This window comes from Agelaius tricolor, unplaced genomic scaffold (assembly GCF_023055355.1).
Source record: "Agelaius tricolor isolate 1412-34295 unplaced genomic scaffold, bAgeTri1.0.p SCAF_33, whole genome shotgun sequence".
Classification (NCBI taxonomy): domain Eukaryota; kingdom Metazoa; phylum Chordata; class Aves; order Passeriformes; family Icteridae; genus Agelaius; species Agelaius tricolor.
In genome coordinates, this window is record NW_027269293.1 from 4,295,180 (window position 1) to 4,307,244 (window position 12,065).

Here is a 12,065-nt window from a genome sequence, read left to right on the forward strand (position 1 = left end):
TGTGCTTAGCCTTGGGGTAAGCCTAAATTGGGGTTTGAGGGTGAACACCGTATTTTTCTGAATTTTATTTCCCCACATGCCAAGCTACACCTCATCCAGGCTGGACAGGGCTTGGAGTACCCTGGGATAGTGGAAGATGTTCCTGCCATGCCTGGGGGTGGCACTGGATGAGTTTTTAAGGTCCCTTCCAACCCAAATCTGTGATTCCATGATTCTCTGAAAGAGGGATCTTTGTGAGATCTGATCACCTACACAGCACAGGTAGTGAAAAGGTACCCAAAAAACCTGCAGACCTGAGCAGCAAACAAATGGTTGGAAAATATAAGTTCTTGACCAAAAAAAAAAATAAAAAGAAAATAAAAAGAAAAAGAAATAAAAAAGAAATACAGCTCAGACCCCTTCAATCTTCCACTCTCCCAGCACTGTACAGAGACTTTTATGACCCTTTATCTCCTCTGCATAGACAGGAACATTTCTGGGCATAGCTTTGGCTGCCCAGACTAAACTGTCCCACAGCAGAGCAACCCTTGCCCTTTCAGAGCCAGTTCTGGCTCACCAGACCATGCTTCCTCCCCTAAAAACAGGCCAGGTGACCAAAGCAGCTCTTCAGAAATGTGAAAAGCAGCTGTGGTCAAGCAGGGGCAGAGCAGGAGGGACAGATCTCCCACAGCTTTCCCCTGCCCACCAGATGTGTGAAAACCAAAGCTGAAACAAGCCAGTTACAAATAATTCAATGGCAACCTTGTGTACCTTTTAATGACCTGTGGGGATACACTTCCAGCCCTCCAATGTAACAGCAGCTCCTCCCAAATCCTGGACACTGACCCACTCATGGATTAACAGAAGTCAGAGGGATTTGCCAAATTCTGATCTCCACATGACCCATTTAACTTGCAAAACAAAAGAGGTCAGTCCCACCAGCCCCTGGGTTTAAAGAACAGCTTGGTTGCCTGCAGTGGCAGCTCTCTCTCCCCAGGCAGCAGTCCATAAATCCAAAGGAGAGGATGTTACAGCTGCAGACAAGATGGTTAGCAGAGATCAAAAAGATGGATTAGGAAAAGCCAATCAATCTTGCAGAAGGCTGGTGGGACAAGTGCCTCTTTCAAGCCCCTTTCTTGCTTCCATCTGGGGAGGATGATAAGGATTTCTCTGGGCACCAGGAAAGGCAACAAGAGCCACTGCAGCTGCTGGGAGCCAGGAAAGACCCAGCATTCTGCACAGCACATGGATGCCCTCACAAACCAGGGATTCCAGCCTGTCACAAGCTGTGTTCTCCTCCCACAGGGTTTAATTTCACTTAACCCACCTAGAGAGAGCCAGCAGCACATCCCCCTGCCCAGGCACATCCATGGCCAGCACACCTGAACACAAGAGGGTGACAGGAGGCTCTGAAAAGCCAAAGCACTTCCAGCACTGCAGCAGCCAGGAGCTGCTCAAGGAGGGAGGATCTCAGGCTCCATGTCCTGCCAGCCCTGCCTTCCACCACTCTGCATTTTCAGGTATTTGCCTTGTGCTCAAATGCCAGTTAAGCCTTGAGTAAGGGAAGGGAAAGCCTGCTCCATGCAGTATTCCATACTGGATAGCAGGACTTGGTTTAACGTTACCAAAATTTATCCCAAATCAAGATTATGCCAATTTTAGCTTCCATAGCAACAACCATAGCCCAGTTTTTCTTACCAAGATGGACAAGAACCAAAAGTCTCCTCTGAGCCACCCAATTCCTTTCATTCCCTTAATCAAGAAAGCATAGGGACATTCACAAGAACACATTTTTATTAGAATGTATAAAAAGAGATCTCCTACAGAGAACACCTTGTAACCATCTTTTCCTCCCAGTTTCAGGGAAGAAAAGACAAGGGAAGGAAGAGCTCCCAAGACTGCATTTGGAAGCCCATCTCCCACACAGCAGGAGGCAGACAAGCCTGAGGTAGTTTCTAGGTTACTGTCACACAAAACCAACTGGAAAACATAGTGGTCACCATGGCCTCCTTAACGGCTACATAAGGACATTTAAATAAAAAGAAAAGGTTGGTCCAAGGTCCAAAATAAACTAACAAAGGAAATAGGCATTGAGAAAGAAGATCCAAAGTGCTCTGGATAATGATTTAGCATGGTTGCAAGAGGGATTGCACTTTCACTGCTGCTGCTTCAAGCACAGTAACAGTTCTGCCTTTGCACACAGCAATCCCAACTGTTGCTACGGACACTGCACAGATGCAGGAGGGAATGGTTCCCCTGGTAGTGCAGGAGGGGCTGGGTCAATCCATTTACATGCAATCAGCCTGCAGGAGCCTTGGAGGCACACAGGACAGCCACAGCAGGATGAGCCAGACAAAAGAAGCATTTCCACTATCAAAAAGGCAGTTTAAAATACATAACATAATGTATTCTAACATAAACAGAATACATAGGGGGATGCAGTGATTCTGGTAGAACAGCAATTCACTGGTGTGTCCCACTGCCCTCCCAGGTGGGTTTTAGCAGTGGCAAACCCTGCCCACACCAGGGCAGCTGCAGGAGGGGGCAGAGGCTGTGGTGAGCCCATGTGCACATGGCACAAGAACCCAGCACTGCTTGTTCTGAGACTGCTGGGCTTTCACTCCCTGGAGCAGAGGAGGCAGCTCTGCCACCCTTTCACAGCCAGTTTAACCCCACCCAGCCACCTGCCCTGCCACACTTCCCCAAAAGTCACCCCTTGCTCTGGGCCAGCAGTGCCTGTGCTCTCACACAGCAAAGGCAGGGGAGGCCTGAACTCAAACCAAACCTTTGTGGGCTTTTGGCTCAGCTCCCTTTGAACCAGCCCAGCTCACAAACACTGCTCCAAGGGTGAGAGCAGCTCAGCACCAGGGAACAGAGATGACAAGAGTCACTTCTACCTGCAGATGTCCCAGCCCCAAAGCTGCACCTCCCCAGGAGCCACAGCTGTGCTAGCAGGGAAATACCCCACCCCTGCAGGGTGCACAAGGCATCTCTGCTCAGCCACACTGCCAGAAACAGCCCTGCACACAGGACCCAGGGGAAGGAATCCACACACAGCCCCAAAACTGCTGCTGCTGAAAGCTGCCACCATCTCCTTCTCAAGCCCAAGGTCTTTCAACACCCTCAGTGGGGAAGGAAGGGGAGGAAGCTCATGGCACAGCCTGAGCCCCATCTCCTGCAGGGAAAACTGGTGAGACAACAGCTTCAATAACCACTCTATATTCTGTGAAGATAACTCACTCTTGGACAGCTCAGAAATTCTGTTCCTACTTAAAACACATAAATATTCCACATAACAGAAATTAGCAGTAAAATTTTGTACTCTTTCTGAAGCTCACTGGGCATGGAGGTACCAAAAAAAAAAAACCCAAAAAGAATATGGATGGGTTTTCCTCTATAAGCTTCAACTTGTGGAGCAGAGCAGTGATCCAGTGGAGGTTCTGACAGCAGACATCAACTTCCAGCCACCAACCATTTCCACAAGCTTTTGCTTTAGACTTATAAGTGATCCTACAATATTACAATGCATTCTTCACAGATTGCAGGATTTCAACTGAGTGTTTGCTGTAATGAGCAGGGGTGGAAGCCAAGATCCACAAAGACTCTAAACCCAGCTCCAGGGGTCAGAGGCCACCCTGAACCAGCACCTGATCTCCCAGGTCTTGTGGGATGTGGGAACCAGAGGGAACCTCCTGCAGCCCAGTGGGAATCCCACTGAGGAATGAATGAGAAGCCTCAAAAGCTCACAGTTGTTAGAATTTTACAAGTGTCAAATAATAATAATATTGCTGAGCTCCAAAAAGTGAATGACACATTATTAACAAAACCTCAGGAAATTGGCCTTCACATGACAAGGGAAGAAAATAACAAACACTATTAAAACTCATTCATTTTTACTAAGAAGCTTAATTCAGAACTTTTTGTAGGATTTGGTTCAGAAAAGTTTTCCAATGCTTCATTTATCTGTCTTCAGTAGCTCCTTAGACTTTTCATCCAACACTACCAAGTCCATTCAGTGTACATGTTTAGAAAACTCTCATTCACTTGTGAAATGAAACAAACCAAAATACTCTGAACAGGAACTTTTTCGTTATTCACTGATCTGCTCCTATCTATGAAACCATCATTTCCTGCTGTAAAATATACTCACCCTCTTCCTATGCTCTAAAAATAGTCCCTGCTTGATTTGATAGCTCTAGCAGCATGTGGCCAACTTTTCTATTCAGTTTTATTTCTTGTTCCTCTTCAGAGTTAGTTTTGTCTTTAATAATTACCATGAAAGTAAATATGTTCACAATTCCCAACATGAACTTTTCCTCCTTCTGTGGATCCTTCTGTTAGGAAGGAGAAAATAATCGAGGCAAAAATACGTTGAGACAATTTATGATTATCAATCTGTGATAAAATACAGAAAAAATTCACCCCACCCCTGGTCTTTGTGTTGATCATTACAGTGCAAAACTTTAATCAGACAGTTAAAGGTTAACTCAAAGCAGGAGGAAAAAAAAGCAAATCAATGAGAAAGGGGGAAAAGAAAGAAGGAAGAGTACAAAAGTAGACATATGGATGTCTAGGGAGAAGGGTGATTAAATCCCCCATAAATCTCACATACCAAGAGGTAAGATATTTTGCCTAAATTCCCAGAGGCAACACAATTCAGTCCCGTATCTGAGCCTTGAAAGGATAATCATCTCCATTTATAATAAGGCTGCCATGAAGGACAAGAGCTGGAGCTGCATGTGGGGGCATGGATTTCCCTTGGCACACTGAAAGCTTTCAGTGCTGTGTCCAACTGGAGCTGATGGGTGAATTTTTAGGTAGATAATTCTGAATTGCCTGGGCTGGAACTTTGGCCTGGACAGGAACATTAATCCTTACTCATCTGTTGATGAATGAAAGGGGGAAAACGAGCAATCTTGGACAGCTACTCTGTCTTTCAACAGTTGCCTTTCAGATAAATCAGTTATATAAAAAAATAAATACTAGTGTGGCCTTTAAGATGCAAGACAAGAGACCAACTTTCACTTTTCAAACTGGGCAAGAAAAGTGTCCGTTAACTGAACTCATGATTTATCTTGGATCCAACGGGTCAGGGCTTGGAACAAAGGAGTTTGAGAACTGAACAAGCACCGACTGTCACTCAGGGCAACATCAAAGGGTAGAGCCCAGAAGGAAACTGCTCTTCTGTGCTGCCCACGTGCTGCACAATTAACGCCGTAGGGCTCTTGTGCCCCCCAAGAGCACAGCCCTGAGTCCCTCTGGCACCGGGGAAAAGGGCAGGAAAATGATGTAACTGTGCCAGCTGTGTGATGTGCTAACAGCACCGAAACCCGAGCGCTTTGCAAATGACTGAGTCAATATTTCCCAGCTTCACGCTGCGTGCTCTCCCCACTCCAGGTGTTTTTACAACAGGGGAGGGCAGGCAGAGAGAGAGAGGTGCTGAGAAATCGGAACTGTGCTCAATGTTCAAACCTTTCCCTCACTAGACAAGCTTTTTCTAAGTGATTAGTCATCCCCACAAGCATTTCCCAACAAGCTGAAGCAACAGGGAAAACCCCCCCGGACTCTGCCGAATTTCTGGGCCATTACTCAGGGGGTGAGGAGGTTTTTGCCTGGCAAAGGCAGAGCAACAGTTTCCTCCTCTGCCTCCTTTGTAGGGCCGGCTGCCCCGGGCAGAACCTGACTCACATTTCACAGAGCAGGGCGGGGGGCCGCCTCTCAATACACTGCTACATTTTTTTTTCCAGCGATCCTGTTCCCAGAGCCGCCCCACACACAGCTCCACAGGCACCAACATTCCCAACCACAGGGAGGATCAGGGGGGCTTCACCTTCCCCCTCCAACTCAGGCTGGTCCCAAGGAAAAGCCAGGAGCACGTGTAAAACGTGTTTTCCATCAGCTCATCCCACAGGAGGGCAGTGGGGTGTGGAATAAGGACCCCATGGGGTGGGTCTGTGGCAGAGAGAAGATGCACAGGACCACCCCCAGCAGCAGGGCAGCTCCAAGCCCAAGGGAACAATTTAGGTTTTCTTTAGCTCCTTCCCAAAATCATCTACAGCACCATCCTAAGGCACTCCCACACCTGCCTCAATGCCTGGGAAGTCAAAGCCAGGCAGCACAGAAACTTCCCAGGAAAGCTGAGTGACACGAACAAAAAAAGAGGATTTCATTCTCAGACAAGGTTTGTTATTCATCTCCACCGCTGATCTTTAATTTCAAAGGTGACAATCCCCGCTGGGCTGTGATTTTCATTAACACTCCCTGCCCTTGAGGTCTCCCTGCACAGCACATTCCTTTGGTGACAGAATGGTATCAGCTGGATAAGGGAAAAAAAAAACAAAACCCACACCCTGCACCCTCCCACCTGTGCAAAATCTCGTAGTAAGAAGCTTGTATCCCATTACTCCCAGTAGCAGCCACACACACACCTCCAGGTGCAGGGTGATGCTCTGACAACACTCAATTAGAAAATGAAAATTTTCTTGCCATCACAGCTGAGTGGAAAGTCAGCAGTAACGATGAGGAACACAAATAAATTAATGATTCAAGCCAGACTTCTCATCACAGGTGCTGATTTGGAGGTTTAAGCTCCAGCAGCAGAGGCACCTCAGCCTGGTAAGATGTGCACAGTGGCACAGCCAGGACTGTCCCCTCCTGGGACAGAGTCAAAGGCTGGAAGAAGGGAATAAAATTGGTAGATGAAAAAGAAATGGTATTACCATATGGTAACTAGGGCAGAAGATAAATTCCTGGCTGTGAGGGTGGTGAGGCCCTGGCACAGGTTGTCCAGAACAGCTGTGGCTGCCCCATCCCTGGAATGTCCAAGGCCAGATTGGACAGGGCTTGGAATGACCTGGGACAGTGGAAGGGAGTGGAACAAGATGGGCTTTAAGGTCCCTTCCCAGCCAAAGCATTCCATGATTCTGTGATCCTATACCCAGAGCACAACCCTACTGGGATCCCCAGGGGCTGTCACAGCTCAGCCTCCACAAGTCCCACAGGGAGAGGGGAACACAAGCCACAACAACCTGTCACACATGGACACTTGCAGGGCCTTCCACGGGAATGCCACCCAGCAGGGATCACAGCACAAGAGGCAGATGGCTCATTCTGCACCTGGAAGGGACTTGCAGCCTATTGGACACAGCAGGCAGCAGGGCCAAGGACACGGTGCCACATGAGCCCTGCACAGCCCTCAGCACCTGGCTGTGCCTCCTGTCCCCAGTGCAGTGCAGGCCTTAAGGAGAGCAAATGAATGAAGCACAGTGTCCTTCCTCTCTTTGGCACACTGCAAACAGGCTTTTCCACATTCACCAACTCTCTGCTGCAACAGGGTGCAGCCCAGGAAACGTCGATTTTGGGGACATTTATCAGCTTCAGCAGCTCTGAACCTCCTGTTGCTCAGCTCTCTGTGCAAGCAATCCCTCCCTGGTGCCACAGATATATCAGCAGAACCCTGCCAGACCAGACTGTAGAGCTGATCCACCCTACAACATCCCCACCCTTTCTCCCTCCTGCACACAAACAGCCTGCCATTCTACACAGGAACTTGTCAGGAGTTCAAAGTACAACCTGAGACACCTCACAGATCAGGCAGGCCTTACTGTGGTATAAAACGAAAAATCTCCACTTTGTACTGAGGTATAAAACGAAAAATCTTCAAATTTAAACCTAATCCATATTCAAATTTAACTATAGTAGAAGTCAGAGACAAGAATTACCCATTTTAAGAAAAATTCTCAGGGAAAAAAACGAAATATCTGCAAGTCTTAAAACTACACAAGGGGACTTCACTCCTCATACCCTTCAGATCTAAATGATGAGTACCAAGTTATGCTTAGCAACACTTGAAGTATGAGTGAAAATGCCATCCCCTACCAGCAGTAGCCTATTTAAGACCAGTTAGATCCATTAATTCTGGTCTCTCACCCAAATACTTCCTTTATCTAGGCCTGTATCTTTCGTAGTACCAAAATTAAAATTTTAACACCATATCCCTGGGTCTCTTGACAACCTGGCACCAGCAAAAAGTGGGGCAGATACGTGGGAGCCGAGGAGTTAACCAGCCCACAAAAGAGTACACTCACTTCAGCTCTGATTAAGCGGGGCAGTCACAAAAACAGAGGTCAACATCAGAAAATATTTTGTGAGTCATGAGGAGAGATTACTCACCATGCACTATTCAACTTACTCATCACAGTGTGGCACGGCCAGCACGGCTCACCACGGCTTCATTAGGGCACCGTGGCCTTTCCTTTGAGGCGGGGGAAGGAGCCGCACTTTCAGTTTTGTGTGGAAGCCAGTGGGAGGCTGGAGCTGCACCACCGCCGCCGCTCTCTCTCCTCCCACGGCCCTAATTAGACTCGGAGGGAAATACGTGTTTCACATCAGCCTCCCCGGCTCTTTTAGCATCCCAACAAGCGCCGGGTTGTCAGCCGGGTTATTATCCGGACTCAGCAGTCTGGAGAGACCCCACTTTTCCTATTATACACGAAATAAGCAGCAGCCCAGCAATAAAGAGACACGGTATTAACCCAGGCGTCCATTAATAAGAGAGAACAGCCTTCAACGCAGCAACACTGACGCCGCTAATTTAAGATGTAGTAAGGGCATAAAAATAGCCAAGTTACTCAAGGCAGGGTTACATCACACCACGGAGCCCGGGCACGCAGCAGGTTCACACTACAGAGCCTCGGATGTTGGGAAAGATGACTCCGTGCCACTGCTGCTGCTCTTACCAAAAATAACCTGCCGGGACCGTGAGTTTCCCGTTCCCTTTCCTACAGCCCTCCTCGGAAAACACATCTCACAGAATACAACAGGAAGCAACCCGAACGCTGCTAAATAAAACTCCTTGAATCAGCGTGGTGTGGTTTTTTTTTTTTGATTTTCCCTCCTCTCGGCTATCCCACCTTGCTTCCTCGGAAGCACGGGCGGTGAAACTAAGAAATGTTCTGCTTACGTCAAAGCGAGCCGAGCTCTGCCGGCAGCGCGGGGCCGCGCCAGCGCGGGGAAAGCGCGGCTGCAGTTCAGCAGAGCACGATGTCAGCAGGCCAAGCGCTGCCACGGACATGGGGATTTGTTTGCAGAGCCCCAGGGTTCAGCCGGAGCCGCGGTCAAAGCCGGGGAGTGCGTGTGTGCGAGCACGCCTCGGCCGCGCCGCAGCGCTCCGCTCCCCGGAGCTCCCCCGGCAGCGGGGCTGCTCGGCTCCCGGTGGAACATCCACCCGGGAATGGCTCTGGAAAGGCTGGCAGTGCCAAGCGCACGGTTTAAGGGCAGGATGTTTGGGGTTTGTGGTATTTCTCAGTACATGGGGGGATCACAGCCCCCTCCCCCGCCCACCACCTCCACCATCCGCATTTCTGATTAACTGAGAAAAAATTCTATTTATTCTGCCATCCTCAAAAACAGCTGCTCAAGTTCCCCCAAAACAATTAAATCCTTATTTTCCATGCTGCAAAACACACGTTTCACCCTTAAAATAAAGGGCGGGGGGGGATCGGTTTTTCGGTTTTTAAGCCCGTAGGAATCTCTGTGAACAGACATAAAACCATCTCTCCCTCCCAGAACAATCCCTATCCCGCGTAATCTTTAACCTCCGCTTCACACAACCCGCTCGGAGAGGGAGGTGGAGGAGGGAGGGGGGGACACACGAGTTAATATTTGGCGAGGAAAACCGAACCCGGTCATCGCTTGTACTTTCAGTTTCTGACAATTTGAGCAGAGCGCGCGCCCGCCAACACTGACAGAGCTGCCCAAACAGGAAAGGCTGCGCTTAACCAGTGTGTGCTGGGAGACACGCCGGGAGCAGCACTGCATGGAGGATGTTTTGGAAAAGCACGGCTACAGCGGCAGCCCCGAAAGGCAGGCGGCAGATAGGAGCAGGCAGCCGTCTCCCCCTGCCACGAGCGATATATTCCTAATCGCTCACACACAACAAGCGATTGCCAAAAGCGAGCAACAACATCAGCAGTATCAGCTGCCCCAGCCTGTGCGTCCCAGCGTGTTCTCGCCGGGAAAACGGCTCACGTACAGCAGCACAGCCTGGAACGCAGGGATAATCAACAGTGCCTGCGCCAAGTAAACATAAAGAGAGACGGTTTGCCTTTGCAAACTGTGCTCCGAGGGGCTACACGCAGTTAGGGAGAGAAATTGCTCAAGGGTTGATAGGAAGCCTACACACATCCAAAAATACCCTCCCCGGAGCCTTTCGCCTCTCGTGGGATTGTCACTAATTTGAACATGGACATTGTTATCAAGGTCACACATCGCTCGTCCGGGCTCGGGAGAAAGTCAGGCAAGTTAAGGAAAAACGCTGCTCGGTAGCTAAGCCAGGACAAGTGACATTTTATTTGGAAGCACGAGGATTGCGGCTGGCTCGAATTCTACTCGGGATAAATAAAAGGGGAGCTCCAAGGGCACGGCTGGAGGGGAACTGGCGGCCGCCCCAGACACCAGCGCTGCCTCCAGACCCACAAGCGCCGCTGGCCGCTGTTTATTCCCCCTCTGCGGCTGGTCCTGGGGTCCCCACGACCACCCGAGGCCATCCATAATTTAAGCGCTATTCCCCCATCCAGAATCCCTGGATTGCACCCCGCTCGCAGCAGCACCGGTTATTAACCAGTTACACGAGCCCAGCGCGAGGAAAACACGAAAACTTTTCATTAACCAGTCCTCCTCCTCCCCGCCCTTCGGTTTAGTCAACCAATTATAAAATGAAATTGGGGATTTGACTTCCAGGCGAGCAGCGGCGGCACCCGGGGCCGGGGCTGCGGGAGGGTTCCCTCACGGGGGGCGATCATCCCGACGGATCCCGGGAAGGGCCGGCGCTGAGGGATCGCCCGGCGGCTGCCAGGGCCGGGGCAGGGCCGGGGGCGCTGACAGGGCGCGGGGCAGGTGCGGGGCCGGGCCATACTCACGTAGACGGGCAGCGGCCAGGGGTACACGGCGGGCTCGGCTCCCACGGGCGACTTCAGCCGCAGCTCCAGCCTCTCGCCCATGTCGGCAGCCGGAGGACGAGGCGGCGGCGGCCCCGCACCATGCTAGAGGGGCCGGCCGGGGCGGGGTGCGGCGGCCGGGCCGGGCCGGGGGCGTGGGCGCGGTGCGGCGGGCGGGGGGCGGCGGGAGCGGCGGGGAGGGGCGGCCGGTGCCGGGGGGGCGGCGGGTCCCGTCCCTCCCTCTATTGTCGTTGGCGGCTCGCGGGGCTCTCGGGCGCCGCCGCCATCTTGGGCCGGCGTGAGGCGAAGCACAATGAGGCGCCGGGGCCGGGCCGGGCCGGGCCCGAGCGACGCGACAGACGCGGGGAGGGGGCGGGCGGGGAGAGGGGCGGGCACGGCCCCGCGGTCCCTCCCCCCTTCCCTTCCCTCCCCTCCCTCCCCCCTGTCCTCAGCTGCCCCCGCGCCGCGCGCGCTCCCGCGGCCCTCTCGCCCTCTCGTGCGCGTGCCCGCAGCCCCCCCAACCCCCCCTCCTGCGCGCGGGTGCGGGCGGGGGTCGCGCGCGGAGGGGGGAGGTGGGGGGTGCTGCGGGGACGGGACCCCCGGACAGGGCGGTGTGACACAGGGGTGGCACTGGGGTGGCACTGGGGTGGCACTGGGGTGACACAGGCACGGAGAGCAGCACCGGCTTCGGCGCCAGACACGTGTGACAGGGCCAGGGTGGCACATGGGACATGAGAGATGGATGGGCTGCAGTGTGACATGTGTGTGACAAGGACGAGGGTGGCACCTGGTACATGGGAGGCCATGGTGTCACACGCATGTGACAGGGCCAGGGCAACACACAGCACATGAGAGCAGGATGGACTACAGTGTGCCACACATGTGACAGGGCCCATGTGGCACCTGGCACACAGGAGCAGGATGAGGGTGGCACCTGGCACAGAGGAGTAGGACAGGCCATGGTGTCACATGCATGTGGCAGGGCCAGGGCAGCACATGGCACACGAGAGCAGGATGGGCTGCAGTGTGACATGCATGTGACAGGGACAAGGGTGGCACCTGGCACACAGGAGCAGGACAGGCTGCACTGTGACATGCGTGTGACCGGACCAAGATGGCACACAGCACACAAGAGCAGGATGGGCTGCA

General features: G+C 51.9%; 1 protein-coding gene across 9 annotated transcripts in view; it reads right to left on the reverse strand.

Annotated features, from left to right (window-relative positions):
- DOT1L (DOT1 like histone lysine methyltransferase) overlaps positions 1–11,344 on the reverse strand; it is a 97,450-nt gene extending 86,106 nt beyond the window's left edge. For 3 of the 9 annotated variants that reach the window (XM_071451939.1, XM_071451936.1, XM_071451935.1), the window contains exon 1: positions 10,899–11,342. In XM_071451939.1, coding sequence (XP_071308040.1) covers positions 10,899–10,979 — 81 coding nt within the window. In that variant the 5' untranslated portion in view covers positions 10,980–11,342. Of the gene's footprint in view, positions 1–10,898 lie in introns of all 9 variants that reach the window. The other 6 variants (XR_011683146.1, XM_071451943.1, XM_071451940.1 and 3 more) reach the window with 5 other exon arrangements.
- Between the last annotated feature and the right edge of the window lie 721 nt (positions 11,345–12,065).